Source organism: Bubalus kerabau, chromosome 17, assembly GCF_029407905.1.
Source record: "Bubalus kerabau isolate K-KA32 ecotype Philippines breed swamp buffalo chromosome 17, PCC_UOA_SB_1v2, whole genome shotgun sequence".
In the NCBI taxonomy this organism is placed as follows: Eukaryota; Metazoa; Chordata; class Mammalia; order Artiodactyla; family Bovidae; genus Bubalus; species Bubalus kerabau.
This window is the reverse complement of record NC_073640.1, coordinates 54,199,499-54,217,456: the sequence shown is the minus strand read 5'-3', so window position 1 is coordinate 54,217,456 and position 17,958 is coordinate 54,199,499. Positions and strand designations below refer to the sequence as shown.

The window sequence follows — 17,958 nt, the reverse complement described above, 5'->3', positions numbered from 1 at the left end:
TGTGGGGGGTGGAAATGGTAGATACAGTGGCCAAGAATGGCCTGAGCAAGAAGGTGAGTAAGTGTCATTCAAGGTGACACTTGAGTAAAGAGCCAACGGACGTGAGGACACTGGACATTCAGACTTGGGGGAGCAGGGGAGCGATCTAGGCAGAGGCTCAACCAGTGCAAAGGCCCCGAGGGAGGACCTACCTGCTACAGTCAGAAACAACAAGGCCAGCGGGCCAGGCGGGCCTACTCATGTGGGGGCTATGATTTCAGCAGTGTTTGCTCCCGGGTACAGAGGAAGAGTCTCCAGTTCAGCAAGGGTAGGTCACTAGTCCAAGGACACACGGCTAGGGAGGTGGTCAAGCCAGGATTCAACAGAGCTCTGCATCGCTGTGTCTCAGAGTTCCAGAGGCCTCGCCATCAGGGTGCTGTGGTTGCTGGGTTGACACCAGGAACCACAGTGCTGGAGTGTAGGGTGCTCTTAGTGTCCACACTGTGTCAGGGGCCTTCGGGGGGGCGGGGTCACAGGGAAGCTGCTGGGACATGGGCTAAGGAGTAGATACAAAATAGAGGACCTGCTACAGTGGCAGAGGTTACTTACCAGTAGGTACAAAATACAGTCTGTCTCCTCGGAGGACTGGACACTGAGTTGTCCCACCCTGCCCTGCCCGCAGTGTGCCAAGTGCCGAGAGTCATTCCACGGGAGCCCGCTAGGGGGCCAGCAGTGCTACCGCCTCATCTCCGTGGAACAGGAGTACTGCCTGGACCCCACGTCCCAGACCAACTGTTTCCACGAGCCCAAGCGCCGGGCTCTGGGTCCCGGCCGCACCGTTCTCTTTGGAGTGCAGCCTAAGTTCACCAACGTGGACATCCGCCTGACGCTGGACGTGACCTTTGGCGCCGTGGACCTCTACGTCTCCACCTCCTATGACACCTTTGTGGTCCGCGTGGCTCCTGACACTGGTGTCCACACCGTGCATATCCAGCCGCCACCGCCTCCCCCACCCCCCCCACCCCCTGCTGACGGCGGGCCCCGGGGACCTGGGGATCTCGGGGGACCTGGGGCTGGAGGTGGGCCGGCTACTCCAGCAGAGCCGCGAGTGCGGGAGGTCTGGCCACGGGGCCTGATCACCTACGTGACAGTGACAGAGCCGTCGGCGGTGCTGGTGGTCCGTGGCATGAGGGACCGGCTGGTCATCACCTACCCGCACGAGCACCACACCCTCAAGTCCAGCCGCTTCTACCTGCTCCTGCTGGGTGTGGGAGACCCAAGTGGGCCCAGTGCCAATGGCTCAGCTGACTCGCAGGGCTTGCTGTTCTTCCGGCAGGACCAGGCCCACATTGACCTGTTTGTCTTCTTCTCTGTCTTCTTCTCCTGCTTCTTCCTCTTCCTCTCGCTCTGTGTGCTGCTCTGGAAGGCCAAGCAGGCCCTGGACCACCGGCAGGAACAGCGCCGGCACCTGCAGGAGATGACCAAGATGGCCAGCCGCCCCTTCGCCAAGGTCACTGTCTGCTTCCCGCCGGACCCTGCTGCCCCAGCCCCCGCCTGGAAGCCTGCCGGGCTCCCGCCACCCGCCTTCCGCCGCTCTGAGCCCTTCTTGGCACCCTTGCTGCTGACGGGGGCCGGCGGGCCCTGGGGACCTGTAGGAGGGGGCTGCTGCCCACCGGCCATCCCCACCACCACTGCCGGCCTGCGAGCCGGGCCTATCACCCTTGAGCCCACCGAGGATGGCATGGCCGGCGTGGCCACACTGCTGCTCCAACTGCCTGGCGGGCCCCACGCACCCAACGGTGCCTGCCTGGGATCAGCGCTCGTCACACTGCGGCACCGGCTGCACGAGTACTGCGGCGGCGGCGGGGGCGCTGGGGGCAGTGGGCATGGGGCTGGTGCGGGCCGGAAGGGGCTGTTGAGCCAGGACAACCTCACCAGCATGTCCCTCTGACCCTCGGCATGGTCTTCGGCCCCAGCAGTCGAGTCCCCTTAGGGTGGCTGCCCTGGACTTGGGGCCCCTCCAACTGGGACAGTGTGTCCTCAGAGACTTCTGGTTTCTCTTTCCCCTGAGGGGAGGGTCCCCAGACAGAGCCTTCTTTGTTCTGCGTTCAACAATTACTGACTGAATACCTACTATGTGCCAGGCACTGTTGAAGGCACTGGGCGTGAGTAGGAACCAAGACAGTCAAGGTCCCTGATCTCGCGGGATTTTAGGTCCCAGTGCCCAGAGACAGTTGACGTGCGAATGCGCACGCACACGCGTAACTGAGGAAAAGCATGTCTGAATAGGGTGAGCGGTGTGAGTTAGCAACGGGATGCGCTTGTGAGGGACCTCGGGGTAGTCAGTTGTTCACTGTGCGAAGCTCGACTTTAAGAAGGAAACCGACTGTGGGAGGACCTGTGGGGAGCAGGATCCAGGCAGAAGGAACTGCGAGGACAGAGGCACAGAGGTGGGAAGTGGCTGATGTTACTGAAAAGGGTCAGAAAGCTGACCACTGTGGCCCTGACCAAATGTGCAGAGGCGGTAGGGTCAGGGTCGAGCAGGGGGCAGATCACCCGGGGCCCACCAACCCCGGGTAGGGCTTGAGGTTTTATTCTCAGGGCATTGGGAAGCCATTGGACAGCCTTCTGAGGGAGAATGACAGGATCCGATGTATTTAAGAGGTCACTCAGCTGTGTGGAGAATAGACTGGAGATGCCAAGAGAAGCCGCAGCAGGGCAGGACCCGAGATGGGCCAGGTCAGGGCAGAGGCTGTGAGAGGAGACTGGGACGGAAGCGGGTGAGTGGAAAGATGTTATGATGGCAAACATGGACATCGGAGTAGGGGAGGGAAGGAGGCCAGGCTGACGCCAGCTTTGTGGCCCAAACTGGGCCGAGGTGGGGTTGTTGGTGAAGGTGGGACAGACTGGGGCTGTGGGGGAAGATTAGAAGTCCAGCTTTAGACCTGAGATGCCTTTCAGCAACATTTCCTCAGTCAGGTCCTGCCAGGGACACAGCCGCTGCCCTGAGGATCTGGGCAGAGGGGGCTGAGTGTGGGGGTTGGCTCAGTGGTGAAGGAGGGGTGCTGCTGTGAGGAGACTGGAAGTGGGGCCGCCCAGTGAGCCAGAGCAAGATGCTGTTTCTGCCACCATGAGGCTGCAGGGACAAGCTCAGGTGGTGTTCCCCGACGCCTGGGCCAGGGTCACTGAGCTGCCAGGGCGCATGAGGAGACAAAGCCCCTGCCTGAGATGCTCTCCTGGGTGAGGTTGTCGGGGGAGGGGGATACCCAGGTTGGGAATAGAAATGACAGTTTTCAACCTACAACTCTCTTCCCAGATGACATTTCCTTGAAGCAGCATCTGGCCTTTCCCCAAGGCCTCCTCTTGCCCCAGCCGCCACCTTGGATTTCTGAGCCCTTCTGTCCCTAGACTGCCCCACCTCCCCCAATCCTAACCATCTTGAACTTCGGACTCCTCCTTTCCCAAGACTCCACCCCCCCAGCTGTTTTTTGGACCTTGGAAAGTGGGGACCCTGTGTCTTCCTGTCTGCTGGGGGCCTTCGTCTAAGAGGCTGATCCCTATGTTGCCATCAGAGGCTGTGGGAAATTGGGGGAGCAGTAAAAGCAACAAATAGTGTGTGAAGACCCGGTGTCAAGTGCTGTCTGTAGGGGATGGGCTGGCTTGGCTCTCTGACCGGGCACCTAAGAGCTGGTTACGTCGGATAAACATCCTTATCTTGGTGCCCCCGCCCCCCAAGCCATGTGGCCAGGGCCTGACTCCTCACCATCTCTTCTGGTGGGCATGGGAGTGGTACCACTACAGAAGCTCTTGTTTCCCAGAAGGCATGAACTGAGGGGACCTGAGGGCAGTGAGACCTTTTACCCTTGCCCAGATCCCTATCAAAAAGAGACCCCCTACTCAGCTCAAGAAGGAAAACAGCCTGCCTTGGTCCCAAGTTCAGGTTTTATTCTGGCCCCTGACATTAAGAGAACTCAGGCAGCACAAAGACTGAAATGAGGCCTTGGCACAGTGAGTGTTCTCCACTTCAAGTAGATTCTCTCAACCCAAATGGAAAGCATCATGGGAACTTCTATTTGCCAGTCCTCTGGGTGAGCAAGAGCCCTGTTGTGAGGGAAGGTAGGGACAGGAGACCCCATCCCTTCAGTCTGGCTGGGAGTGTTCAACAGTGTACTTTTGGGGGGCATCCCTGGTGGCTCAGTGATAAAAGATCCACCTGCCAATGCAGGATAGAGGGGTTCGATCCCTGGTCTGGGAAGATCCCACATGCCACGGAGCAACTAAGCCCAGATGCCACAACCACTGAGCCTGTGCTCTAGCATCAGAGCCAAAACCTCTGAGGCCCGACAAGCCCATGCTCCCCAAGAGAAGCTGCTGCAGTAAGAAACCTTCACCCTGCAACTAGAGAGTAGCCTTGTAGCAAGGAAGACCCAGCACAACCAAAAATAAATGAAAAAAAATTTTTTTAAGTTAACTTTCTGCAAATCCAGCCCCTAGGCACAGGCTGGCCACCTCTGATATTTAGCCAAGAACACAGAAATGTGTTGCATCCAGGGGGCCAGTGAGCCTTCAGTGCAGCCTGTGAGTATCACGATATTTTCAGACTTGATGGGCAGTTTAAGGAATTTTGGGGGATTACTCTGCCCACACACATTTTGCCTTCATGAGATGATAGTCACACCTGACCTCCAAGACGTGACTGTGAACTTACATTGCTAAGTATCAATGCTAGATGGCTCGCTTGATCTTTCCAACAACCAATTGTATGAGGTAGGTACCGTGTAGTATCCATCTTGCAGATGAAAAAACAGTACTTCATAGACATTATGGAGAAGGAAATGGCAACCCACTCCAGTACTTGTGTCTGGGAAATCCCATGGACTGAGGAGCCTGGTAGGTTACAGTCCATGGAGTCGTAAAGACTCGGACATGAGTGAGCGACTTCACGTTCTTTTTCTTTGAGTGACAGCTGCCATATGAATCCGGACCTTCTGACTCTTTCACCCACATTCCTGACCACCAGGCTCTTCCACGTCCCAAGGAAGGATGGCATTACTCAGCACAGATAGACCTCACTGAAAGCTATCTCAGCGCAGAGCAGACGCTCGGAGTCGGTGTTCAAAATGGCCAATTTGTGCTCAGGATAAGGCAGAATTGCCCAACTGGGGAAGCTAGGTAGCAGTGGGACATGCTGCCTGGGGGAGTCCTGGAGCCAGTGGTTACGCATAATCAGAAAGGAGCTGAGGTTCCTCCAGACTCTTACATGTTGTGCTCAGACACTTTGGTAAGGTCTCTGCCTAACACTCACGCTGTGACTTTGCCTTCCTAAGCAGAACGTTTGCTCTTGGACTGGACTTTTCCCTGGGACAGAGCTACCCTCCCTCCAACCCCTGTCACTGCTATGTAGATGTCCCTGTACAGATGCCCCATGGCGTGTGTTCCTCCTTCCTCCATGTCAGCCCCTTGCCTGGCACCTCTCTTTGGTATCCACACACCTGAATGCACACCTAAGAGGCTCATAGTGAAGTGAGAGAAAGCCTGGACACGGGAGGCTAGGGACCTGGATTCTAGCCTGTGTGTGGCCACTGACATCCTAGGGACTTCAGGAGAAATTTTACCGAGGGCCTACAGCACTCCAGCACTGTGCTCGGTGCTTGGCATGAGTTTTTATTTAATTTTTTAATTTATTTGACAGCGCTGGGTCCTACCCGTAGCATGTAGGGTCTTTAGTTGTGGCATGCAGAATCTAGTTCCCCAACCAGGGATCAAACCTGGCCCCCCTGCACTGGACGTGCGGAGTCTTGGCCACTGGACCACCAGGGAAGTCCCAGGGAGGGCCTAGCTCTTAAGATGACATGTGAGCAGCAGTGAAGGAATCAGCCATAAGGACATCCGAGGAAAGAACTCTGAGTTGCGGGAACAGCCAGAGCAAAGATCCTAACGTGGGAGCACGCCTAACATTTCAGAGAAACAAAGAGGCTCCTGTGGAATAAAGAGAATAAAGAGGGAAGGTCACAGGGGGAAAAAGAGGCAGATTGTGCAGGTCCTTAAGTTGCTGTGAGGACGCTGTTTCTTTTTTTTTTTTAATACTTATTTTTATCTGTGTCATATCTTAGCTGTGGCTTGTTGTGGCTCACAGGCTTAGTTGCTCTCTAGCATGTGTGATCTTAGTTCCCCGACCAATGCTTGAACCCATTTCCCTTGCATTGGAAGGCAGATTCTTAACCACTGGACCACCAGGGAAGTCCCCAAACTCTGGCTTTTTCCTCCATGCAGGAGGTGCCATCAGAGGGTTCTGAGCCCAGGAGACATGTGATCTACTTCCACACATGTGTCCACAGGGCTCCTCTGTGGGGGAGGAACTAAAAACAGGCTGGAGGCAAGGCAGGAAGCTCAGTGGGGGGCCACTGTGGTTGGAGCAAGTCTTGCAGTAGAGTGGGAAGACGGGAGACTCTGGATATGTTCTGAAAGTTGAACCACCAGAATTTGTGGGGGCAAGAGGCTCAGAAACGTTTATTCATTTACTAAGATAACACAGCTAGGAAGTGGCAAGAGTCAAGGTTGAGCCCCAGGTCTGTCTAGTGTTGAAACCTGAACTGTTTTTAATCTGCTAGTTGCTTTTGCAATAAAGAGGGTGGATTGAATCAGATGATCCTTGAATGTTCCTTTCAGCACTAGGGTTTTAAACCTGACAGTTCTGTGCTTTGAAGACAGAGCCCTCAAATCTGTTAGCATTGTATGTAGACCAAGAGTCCATAGGCAATGACTGAGCAAGGGGATTCTTCGAAATTTGTTCTTTGGAAGGGTTAGTGCCTGCATGGTTCCCAGACAGCCTTTCTGGGTTTGCTTCTTTTCAGGCTCCAGTCAAGAGCTTTAGGTTGGCAGCTAAGGAGTGAGTGGTTTTACTTTGTTAGCGAGGACTCCCTGACTTAGTGAGGAAGAGACTTGCCAACGACGTACACAGCAAATGCAGGTCAAGCATCTGCCTCCGGAACTCCCTCCACACCAAGGCATCTCCCCTGTGTCCCCGCCTCCCTCACCAAACCTCCTTCTCCACCCAGATTCCTTCCCTGGGAGAAAAAGGATGTAGGCGGAGTTGGTTTTCAGGTTTTTATTGTGGATGCATTTTTGGTGAGGGATGGGGTGGAGGGGCAGGCCCTCCCAGGAGAGGGCAGAGGAGGGCAGGTGTCACGGGGGCGGAAAGGAGAAGGGTCGGGGGCTGGGGGCGGGAAGGAGAAGGTGGGGGAAACTTCTTTACTCTCGGATCTTCAGTTCCCGCGCCATCTGACAGAGCGCGCAGGGCAAACAAAAGGTGAGGGCTGCCCAGTCCTTACCGATGGAACCCTAGAGAGTGGGAGCGAGAGGTTAGCAGCCCTAACCTGGCACCCGAGGAGGCCAGTCCCCCAGCCCTCGGCTCCCACGGGTCCCGGGCGCGCACGCACCTGGATGCGGTAGCGCTCGCGCATGCCGGTGCGCAGGGAGTGCAGGCCTCCGGGCAGGTAGGGCGTGCAGCAGCACTCGCCGAAGTCGTCGGAGATGCGGCAGGCGAGGCACAGGGGGGCGAAGGTGCCGCACAGACCTGGAGCGTACGCAGGGCGCTAAGGGCGGGGCCCACCGGGTGCCTCCGGCCGGCTCCGCCTCGGGGAGGGGCGAGGCGGGGTCCGCGGGGCGCGGGGTGAGGGTCCCAGAGGCAACTGAGTGTTGGAAGAAGTGAAAGTCCCAGAGGAAATTAGGGGTCCGAAGAGTAAGGGTTTCTAGAGTGGGAAAGAGAGTTTAAAGAAGGAGTTGGAGCCACAAGGAAAACAGTCGAGGGTGCAAGGGGGACGAGGAGGGTCCCCGTGAGAGTTGGAAGGTGTGATGAAGCCAGGATCCTAGGGAGTGTCGGGCGTCGGAGAAAGGCGGGAGGGAATTCAGGGCCCACGGGAGGGACCGGGGAGTGGGGTGAGGAGGGTGAAGCTGAGGGTGACCCTCCTTCCCCTCCCGCTCTTTCCCGGTCTGGAGAGGGAGCGACAGGGCACTCACAGACGGGCATGTCGTTGCAGCAGTCCGTGAGGCCGGTGTGCCAGTCACTGAGCTGGGTCTGGTAGCAGGTGCTGGCGCTTTGGGGCTGACTGGTCACTGGGTAGGACATGGCTGCAGAGGGAGGGGACGGGGGTCAGCGGGCAGCCTCGCAGCACCTCCCCGGCCCTGGCACCTCTGCCGCCCCTCCCTCTGCCGGGCAGTCCGGGCAAGGCCACCAGGCCGCCCATCGAGGGGACACCACTGCGTCTTCCCAGTCCCTGCCGCCCCTTCTGGGCATCGCCACCCCCATTCTGTTCCTGGAGTTGCTGCCTCCTGCATGTCTGGTTCAGCTGGGGGTGAGGGGGGCATCCTGCAGGTCTAGGGGAGGTTGGCGCCACATGTGGGCGGGGCCGAGACGTGCCACCGCCTCCTCCAGGTCTGGGCTTGGGGTGCTGGGTTCCCGTGCTTCAGGGCTTCTGGGGTGCAAGCAGGTGCCATCTGTCTTCGAAGCCAGAGTGCCCAGGGGAAGGAAGTGGCCATGTTCCAGGGACTGGAAGGTTTGAGGGTCCATCCAGCGATCCCACCTTTGCCTTTCACCTTGTCGTGCATCTCAAACTGCATCTTGCTGGCCCTGAGGAGGTGGCGTTGGGAACGGCAGAGGTGGCGGCGGTGACAGCGTCAGAGTCTGCCCAGGGGGTGCTGGATACTGAGGGAGGTCAGGGCAAGGGGTGGGGCACTGGGGGCTGAGTTCTCAGGGGTAAGGATGCTGGGGAGAAAGAGGCCAAGTCAGCTTGCCTGCTAGGAAAGAATGGGACAGGGATGTATGGGGTTGGGGGCGAGAAACTCGCCCATCTCTGTACAGCTGCCCGACAGACCCCAGAGGACCCTCTTATACCAGAGGCAGTGCTGGAGAGAACGACCAAGAGACAGGCGGAGTCAGAGACAAGGGCAGAGAGAGACCAGAGCTGGGTGCCTATAGAGACGCCACCAGTAGCACTCACACCTGCCCAGTACCTTTTTTTTCTGCAAGCCCATTTCACAGACAGAACACTGAGGCTCAGTGAGCTGAAGAAAAACGCCTCACACCTGATGGCCCAGCCAAGAGGGTTAGCAGAGGGGGAACCAGGCCCCAGAACTTCCAAATTCAACCCAGTGTCAACAGGTTGAGAAGGGGGGCGGTCACAGGGGACATGAGGAAGACAGGGATGTCCAGAGAGGTAAGCAGTCAGAAGAATGTAAGGAGACAGATGTGGAGTCAGTTGCAGGAAGAACAGAGCAGAGGCGCCAGCCTCTGAGCAGAGAGCTGTGGGTGGATGCTCCTACCTGCAGGACTGCTGCGCGATGATGGAGACAGAAGTATGTGTGACACCTGGGCACCGAGTGGCTTATAAATGGGCGGGCTGTGTGGTGCTGGGCGGGGCTCTGACGAAGATGCCCAGGGAGCCAAGCCGGTCTGGCTGACCCTTTTCTCCCCACTGGGACTTCCCCTCCCTCCCTCTCCATCCTTCATCCCATTTCTGCTCAGAGGACCTAGGAAATAGTGGGGGAGGGGGCCCAAGGGTGAGGAGCTGGGAGTAGAGGTCTAAAGCGAAGGCGGCAGAAAGACAGAGAGATGGAGACAGAGGGCAGAGGGGAGGTGCAAGGGGCACAGTTGTCCAGAGACCAAAGAGAGGGAAAGATAGAGAGATGGGGAGGGACTGGGAGAGGAGAGGACCAGAGGGGAGGGAGAGACAAGGAAATTCAGAGAGATGGAGAGAGACAAGAAGACAGAGAGAGAGAGATGCTGAGACAGCGGGGCACAGACATCTGGGGAGAAATAACAAGAAAAGGGGAGCCAGAGATTCAGAAACGAGAAAACAAGTCAGGTGAGTGGGGCTGCCAGCCACTGGCCGACCCACGACCCACAGCTTCGGGGGAAGGGAAAGGGCGAGAAGAGAAAGGCCGGTGGTGCTCCCACCACCCTTAGTGAGGCCCCAACTTCCCTGGGAGTGGGGGCTTTGGGTCCTCCCATTCAGGCCTACCAGGCATATGGAGGGGGGGCAGTGTGTTTGGCGGGGGGTGACCCATGCTGGAACCAAAGTAAATAAACATGCCTCACCCAACTTCAACTTGGGAAGGGCGGACGCTGGGAGCTGAGAAACCTGTGGTTCCTGAAGGAGGAAGATGTGGTCCAGGATGCTTGAGTCCAGACAGAGCACTGGGGGCCGGGACTCCCGGGTTTGAGGGCAGAGGGGGCTGGGACTCCAGACTCTCAGGGCTAAGCTAGACTGTGGTCCTGAGTCGGGTAGGGGTCCTGGGACACCCAGACTGCTGGCTTCCTGGGAAATGAAAGAGCTGGGGGCCTGGATGCCTGAGTCACCCAGAAGTCTCCCCTCAACAGGTCTGGCGGGGTTGGAGGTGACTCAGTGAAGGAAGCGGCATTAGACCTGGGTGGGTGAGGTTCCCAGCACGGGTGTCACTCCAAAAATGTAGGAGGCACTGGAAAATCGGGGTGTTAGCTGCAGAGGGAGTGGTGTCATCACCAAACTGGGCATCACCTTACTGATCTGGGGTCCCGCTTCCCCCCAAGCCTTGGTCTCCTGGCACCACCCCAAAGTGGCTTGCTGTCCTTGTCCCAGACCTGAGGGCAGCACCCAGCCTCTTGCCTGTTGTCTCCATCACTTGGTCTGGGATCCTGAATGTCTGGGAAACATCTCCCCGCTCTGTACCCCATTTCTGCATTATTGTCTCTCTGGCTCTGAATCTCTCCTTTCTTTCTTTCTTTCCCCATCTCTGCAGATCTGTCTCCCAGTTTCTCCTGGTTCTCTGTCTCCTCATCTCTGAGGCCCTTCTCTCAAGCTCTGTGTCTCAGTGCCCTTATCCGGAAGTCTCTGCACCCCGTCTTGGCATCTCTTCCCCACCTTGAGGCCTGCTCTGTGGAGGTAGCCACAGGGCCCCCTCCCCCAGCAGACCAGACCACGGGCTGCAGGTGACTCAGTCAGGGTCAGACTCTAGGGCTCCCAAGATGACAACCTGAGTCTTCCTCAAATTTCCTCTTCCAACTCTGACACGGCCCAAGGGCCCCAATTAGATACAGCAACTCATGTAGATGAAGAAATCAGGACTGGAGAAGCTGTGAGTTGGCCTGTGAGGTGGCCTCACTCCTCCGGGGTGAGGAGGAGGGCAGAGGGAAGGACAAGGAGAGCTGGGGGCTGAAGGGTGACCATGGCAGAGTCTCTGGGCACCTGGCCTACATCCCCCTCAAATGGGGTTGCCAGATACAATACCGGATGTCCAGTTAAATTAGAATTTCAGATAAGCAATACTTTTTTTCTGTAAGTATGTCCCATATGGGGCTTGCCAGGTGGCTCAGTGGTAAAACATCTGCCTAACAAAGAGGAGACTCAGGTTTGGTCCCTGAGTTGGGAAGATCCCCTGGAGAAGGAAATGGCAATCCACTCCAGTATTCTTGCCTGGGAAATCCCATGGACAGAGGACCCTGGTGGGCGACAGTTACGGGGTTGCAAAGAATCGGACGTGACTGAGCGCCTAAACAGTAACAGCAGCAGTGTCCCATATGTTGGAGGGAATACACTTACTCTTAAAAAAGTATTGGGTTGGCCAACAAGTTCATTCAAGCTTTTCTGTACCATCTCTGTACCATCTTCTGTACTATTTATGAAAAAACCTGGTTGAACTTTCAGGCCAGCCGAATATTTGCTGTTTACCTGAAATTCCAATTTAACTTGGTGTCCAGTATTTTTATTTGCTAAATCTGGAAACTCAGTTTCAAAGAAGGGAATCCATAAAGAAGGCAATCCACTCCAGTATTCCTGCCTGGAAAATTCCATGGACAGAAGAGCCTGGCACACTGCAGTCCATGGAGTCACACAACTGAGCATGTACACATGAGGGGAGAGGAGGGAGATGGGTTGGTAGCAATAAACAGAAGGAAAATAAAGCGGGGGGTGGAGGCGGGGATCCAAGTGTCTGTGCCCCTCTTTCCCGAGAACACAGGAATCCCTCCTCAGAGTTCAGGTCCTACTCACCCTCCTCGCCTCCCTTAGAACCCAGTCCCTACTCCAGAACCCAGGCTCCTAGCCTCTTTCTCCCCAGAATTCAGGTGTCCAGGCCAGGTCAGGGTCCAGTTGCCCAACGTGGGTTTCACAAGGAGGGTGGTGCCATCCATAACCCTGGTGGAACCAGTCTGGCTGAGCAGACAAGTGAGGTGGCCCCCATCCCATCCTGAGCCTGCTGCTTCCTCGAAGGCCAGCCCAGCGGGGCTGGGAGCAGAACAGGACGGGCTCAGGGTGCTCTGGGTGCGTCAGAGTCTGGGTTTGGGTGTGTTGTATCTCTGCTGTGCGGTGTGTGTGTGCCTCTCTGGGTGCTGTTGCTTCTGTGTGGGGGTTGTCATGCTGTGTCTCTCTCTGAGTGTTCCTGTGTCTTTTCTGTTTATGTGTCTGAATTGCCCTCCTGTGCTTCTCCCTCCTCTGCACCTGTGTTTGGGTGCAGTCTCAGTTGTCAAGTTTCTGTAATTCTGACTAGGTTAAGGCAGGAATTATTATTTTGTAGCACTTTATTTATTTATTTTTGGCTGTGCTCCATCTCCGTGGCTGCCCAGTCTTTTCTCTAGTTGTGGCGAGCGGGAGCTAATCTCTAGCTATGGGGCGCGGACTGTTTATTTCGGTGGCTTCTCTTGTTGCAGAGCACAGGCTCTAGGGCATGTGGGTTTCAGTAGTTGTGGCACTCGGGCTCAGAAGTTGTGGTTCCCAGGTTCTAGAGCACAGGCTCAGTAGTTGTGGCGCATGGGCTTAGTTGCTCTGTAGCATGTGGGGTCTTCCTGGATCAGAAATTGAACCCATGTTCCCTGCAATGGCAGGTGGATTCTTTACCACGGAGCCACCAGGGAAGCCAAGGAATTAGTTTTTGAGTGGTAGCTTTGTTTTCTGGACTCTATAGCCAGAAAGTGAGTGAAGGCACTCGGTCATGAGATCGCAAAGAGTCGGACACGACTAAGTGACTTCACTCACTTTCTGGCTATAGAGTCCAGAAAACAAAGCTACCACTCAAAAACTAATTCCTTGGCTTCCCTGGTGGCTCAGTGGTAAAGAATCCACCTGCCATTTCAGGGGACATGGGTTCAATTTCTGATCCAGGAAACCTTAGTTCAAATCTTGATGGCCTCTGAATGGCTGTGAAACTTTGCACAAACCACTCAACTTCCCTGGACCTCAGTTTTCCCATCTACAAAATGGGTTTTTGCCAATAGAGTTGCTGAGAGGATTAAATGAGTTAATTCATGTAAAGAAACTGCACCTGGCCCACAGGAAACATTTTGTGTTTATGAGGATAGTGGGGATGATGTTCTAGTTGCTGGTGATGCAATAGTGAATAAAACCAAGTCTTTGCTCATGGTCCTAGTAGGGATTGGATGAATGGCCTGTGGCTGGGCATATAATCACATAACTGAGGTGTCTCTTTTGCATGTGGAATGGGATATTTCTATATGGTGTCAGTGCAAGTGATTTCACAATTGTGCACCCCTGTGTGTGTGTTTGTACATAACTTCACGTGCTGTGTGTGGGTTCTCTGCTTGTGTGGGTATAAATACAAGATCACACCAAGCAGGTGTTGGAGGACACATGTTTGTTCTGATCTTGCATTCCTGACTCTGAGGTGCCAGGGGTGTGCCTGTATTTGGGGTCTTGAGAACTCTTCTCTCCATCATATTAAAAAAAATTTATTTATTTAAAAATTTATTTTTGGCTGTTCTGAGTCTTCGTTTTCTTGAGGGCTTTTTCTCTAGTTGCGGAGAGTGCGGGCTTCTCTTGTGGAGCACAGGCTCTAGGGCTCTCGGGCTTCAGTGGTTGTGGTGTGTGGCCCAGTAGTTGCAGTTCCCAGGCTCTAGAGTGCAGGCTCAGTAGCTGTAGTGCCTGGGTTCAGCTGCCCCGCCACACGTGGGGTCTTCTTGGACCAGGGATCAAACCCATGGCTCAGGGTAAAGAATCTGTCTGCCAATGCAGCTGGCTGTAGTTTCTCCCTAATGGGAATGGTGGGCCCAGCAGCTTTAGGAGAAACACCAGGGTGAAAGGGAAGATGAGAGGAGATAGGTGAGGCCTGGGCGGGGATGAGAAAGAACATGGTGGGAAATCAGGGAGAGATGGCGGATGGGGAACAGAGGAAGAGCTGCACGAAGAGATGTGGCTTTTTGTCCATCCATTCCATAAGCATTTGGTGAGCCCTTGCAAATGTGCCAGGACCTCTGACAGGCATTGGTTCAAGGCTTGGGGGAAAGTAGAGAGACCCAGAGGGATGAAGACCCACCAGGAAAGCTTTTGGTGCCCCAGGGTGGCCCACCTGTGTCCAGAGTGGGCCTCAGTGAGTTCTGGGTGATGGGGATCCAACGATGGGGAGGGACAGAGAGGGACCTACCCTTCTCCAATCCTACCTGAGGCTGATCTGGGCAGATCAAAGAACACAGGCTAGGGGGCTGCGGGCCCGGGGGAGGGGGGAGGATTCTCCCAGACCAGGGACATCCCGGGAATCATTTCTGTCATATCCTAATAGGATAATGACACACGACACACCCATTCCGTCCTAATCAGTATTTTCAACCCCAATCAGGCCCAACACCCATAGTGAGAGGCCTGGTATCTGGGAGTTGAGGAGGAAATACCTGGGAGTCATCTCCCTCACCCTTCCTCCTCCAGACCCCAGGAGTCCCAGGCCCCAAACCCCGACCCCCACCCTCTGGGAGTCCCACTCTCAGTCCCTCTTCTTTCTTCACTGTGTACTTGGCCCTCGCTCTCTGGGCCTGTCTGTCACTATCTGTCTCCATCTGTGTTTTGTGTCTCTTTACATCTGGATCTTGATTCTCTCTCACTGGGCCTCATTTTTTCACCTGTCAAGTGGGAATAATAATAATCCGATCACTTAGAGCTGTTAAGAGGAAGACATGAGATAATTATGTAAAATGCTTAGCACAGAACCTAGGCCACAGTAAATTCCGTACAAGTGAGCTCTATTGCGGTTATTGTTTTCAGTATTTTACTCTCTCAGTTGGTATCTGTGTTTTTCTCTTGGTTTCCACATGAGTCTCAAGTCTCCTCCTGTTCTGGATTCTTTCTGCACACAGCACCCGCCCCTGGCTTCCCTTTCAGGGATGAAGGAAAGGGCAGTATCAAGGCCAAAGCTTCCCCGAAGCCTTTTTCCTATTCATCTTTAGTCTAAGCCCCACCTCAGGAACTCAGAACTCTGGCTCCAGTACAATACGTAGCCACAAAAACCCCTGAACCCCAAATCTGTGATCCTTGGGCAGGCCAGGGACCCTTGGGATCCATGAGTCCCCGAATCTGGAGCACGATTCTTCAGGGTCCCAGCTCCCCTCTTCCTCAAGATCAGGAATCCGGACGCTCAGCCTCTTCCTCCCTCAGACTCAGAAGTCTAGGCCCCTCAGTTTGTCCTCCTCAGGACCAAGGAGTTCGGACTCTAATCCTCTCTCAAGACAGGATCAGGCCGTCGAACGGTCCAGCTCTACCTGCAGCCGGAAACCTCACTCAAGATCCTTTTGCAGTCGCGCACGAGCTCAGCAAGCTCCCAAGTCTGTCTTTTTTAGAGGCGTGTCTGACACTGGAGCACGCCTCCGAAATCGAGCTGTGATAAGCTACCCGTGACGTCAGTCACCAGCTTCCAGCCAATAGACACTCCGACACCCCACCTCCTAACTCCTTGGGCCACTCAGGGCAGGGAGCATTCCCTAGTAGGCGGGGTCCACAGCCCAAGGAGGACCGCGATAGAGCGGTCTCCGCAGGTCCAACCAGGCAGCCAAAGTGCTAGGTATTTGCCGGTTGGTGTGTGTGTGTGGGGGGGAACGTCTGCTTCGTAGACGCTGGAGCGGCTCTTGAGCGGACAGGTTCTGCGAGTCTGGCCTGGTAAGCCCTTCACAGCACACCCAGTATTGGGATTCTGGACACAGCTCGGACGGAAAACGGTGAGATTTTGTTGAGGCTGGAGGCGCAGCGGGGAGCTGGATGCACGATCTCGGAAATTCCTCCATCCCTTCCCTTCTCCAGCTACTAAACTCACCCGTGCGTTCAGTCCTTCCTGCCCTCATTAAGTACCTCACTCACTGATTTCCTCATATGGCGACTCACTCGCACTCGCTCATTCACACACTCATCCACCCAGCCTCCTGCTGGGCAATGGTGATGATCAAGATGAGTCAGGCCTGGGCCCTGCCCTTAAGGAGCCCAGGTCAGATGGGAGGACAGACCCATATATTGACGTGCAGGGGTTTGCAGAGGCTGGGGAGTCCAAGGGAGTCCTTTTTGAGTTTAGTGGGACAGGAAAGGATTTCCAGAGGAGGGAACCTCCCTCTTCTGACTCCTCCCGCCTCTTGGATTGTCTCATGAAGGCTTTTTTAACTGACGAATAGTTGATTTACAATGTTGTGATAATTTCTGCTGTACAGCAAAGTGATTCAGTTACATATCTATCTATCTATCTATAATTTTCCATTTTGGCTTAGCATACTGAATATAGCTCTCTGTGTTATACAACAGCAGTCCCTAACATTTTTGGCACCAGAGATTGGTTTCATGGGAGACACTTTTTGCACGGAACGGGGGACGGGGGATGATTTCAGGATGAGTCAAGCCCATTGCATTTCTTGTGCACTTTATTTCACTTACTGTTACATCAGCTTCACCTCAGATCATCAGGCATTAGCTCCCAGAGGTTGGGGACCCCTGCTGTACAGAGGACCTTGTTGTTTATCCATTCCATATATAATAGCTTACATCTGCTGACCCCAACCACCCACTCCATTCCTCCCCCAAACTCCTCTCGATTGGCAACCCCAAGTCTATTCTGTATGTCCGTGAGTCTGTCTCTGTTGAAGACGACCTTTTGATCTGTGTGATAAACCACCCTCAGTACCTCACCTAGCTCACACACCCCTGAGCCTCCTCCCAGTAGAGTCTCACTGTCCACCTGCTCCCCTGTGCAGACCTGAGTGTCCTCTTCATCCCCTTGCTCACCTGTAACCTCTGCTCCACCCTCAATAAGTCCTCTTTATCCAAGCTCAGTAATGGCTCTGGGAGCTGCTCCACCCCGACTTCTGCTCCCCACCTTCATTGTTTCTGCCCCAGCTCAGGGCTTGTCATCCCTGTCCCCAGCCTCCTCTCTTGCTTCCAGGGCTCTAGTCTTGCCCTTTTCAGTCCACCCCTGTTTCCCACTAGACTCTTTCAGTGCCTGAGCTGATCCTGTCCCTCCCTTGCTCAAAGCCCTTCTATGGCTCCCGCTGCCATTTATAGTCCAAATTGCATTCCAGCTCCTTCAGGATCCCTTGCTGACCAGTCTAGGCCCCTCAGACCACTCCCCACTTTGCATCTGAACTTCTGGTCAAGCAGAAGCCTTGACCACTGACCGCTGGCTCTCACAACCTTGTCTATTTTCTCTTAGTAAACTTTTGCTCTTGGATCACCTCCTCTGTGAAGGACTTGCTGGCTACCACAGATAGAACCTGTGGGGACTGTGACAGTCTGTGCCTGGGTCTCTTCCCCACCTGAGTGTGGAAATTTGAAGGCTAGCCCTGGAAGGAAATCTCTGCTTCAAACCCAGGGCCTACAGAGGGTGAGGGCTTGAGTGGCTGTCACAGCTGGGCAGAGCTTGGGTTCCAGTTTTTCAGTGATCAGTTTGTTTCTGATTTCCTGTTAGCTTTGCTCCGGTTCTCTAGGGACTTCCGGTTTTCTTTTCCCGGTGGGTGCGGGGTCTAGGTTTGTAAAGAGGAGTAGCTGAGAAGCCAGCTTCTGGCACTGTACCTGGATTAGGTTTGAGGAGGAGGTGGGTCTGTGTTAGCAGGGGGGCTCCTGCCCTTCCACACTCAAGAATGCAGGCCTGCACACCCCTTCTTTCTCAGGACCCAGGTGTTGGGCCCCCAGCCTTCCGTCGGCTCGCCAGTGCCAAGTTCTCGGGCTTCTGATGCTGCCCCCTGGTGGGCAA

At 55.0% G+C, this 17,958-nt stretch overlaps 2 protein-coding genes and 1 long non-coding RNA gene across 6 annotated transcripts in view; 2 read left to right on the top strand and 1 right to left on the bottom strand.

Annotated features, from left to right (window-relative positions):
* MEGF8 (multiple EGF like domains 8) overlaps positions 1 to 7,146 on the top strand; it is a 44,516-nt gene extending 37,370 nt beyond the window's left edge. For all 3 annotated transcript variants that reach the window (XM_055551941.1, XM_055551940.1, XM_055551943.1), the window contains one exon: positions 662 to 7,146. In XM_055551941.1, the coding sequence (XP_055407916.1) occupies positions 662 to 1,930 (1,269 nt within the window). In that variant the 3' untranslated portion in view covers positions 1,931 to 7,146. The remainder of the gene's footprint in view (positions 1 to 661) is intronic.
* Positions 7,087 to 8,109, bottom strand: CNFN (cornifelin). The gene is made up of 3 exons (XM_055551944.1): positions 7,999 to 8,109; positions 7,419 to 7,555; positions 7,087 to 7,320 (listed from the first exon to the last, which is right to left on the bottom strand). Exons 1-3 carry the CDS (start codon positions 8,105 to 8,107, stop codon positions 7,231 to 7,233), a joined length of 336 nt encoding a protein of 111 aa, XP_055407919.1. The 5' UTR covers positions 8,108 to 8,109; the 3' UTR covers positions 7,087 to 7,230.
* Positions 8,110 to 15,764: 7,655 nt separating this feature from the next.
* Positions 15,765 to 17,958, top strand: part of LOC129630851 (uncharacterized) — a 9,754-nt gene continuing 7,560 nt past the window's right edge. The window contains exon 1 of one of the 2 annotated variants that reach the window (XR_008703784.1): positions 15,765 to 15,887. This is a non-coding gene — a long non-coding RNA (uncharacterized LOC129630851). Of the gene's footprint in view, positions 15,947 to 17,958 lie in introns of both variants that reach the window. The other variant, XR_008703785.1, reaches the window with a different exon arrangement.

Coding starts and splice junctions, on each gene's coding strand:
- CNFN (XM_055551944.1), bottom strand. CDS start 8,107: ATGTCCTACCCAGTGACCAGTCAGCCCCAAAGCGCCAGCACCTGCTAC. Junction 7,556..7,998: donor CTGCAACGACATGCCCGTCT/GTGAGTGCCCTG, acceptor CGTACGCTCCAG/GTCTGTGCGGCACCTTCGCC. Junction 7,321..7,418: donor GCGAGCGCTACCGCATCCAG/GTGCGTGCGCGC, acceptor CCCACTCTCTAG/GGTTCCATCGGTAAGGACTG.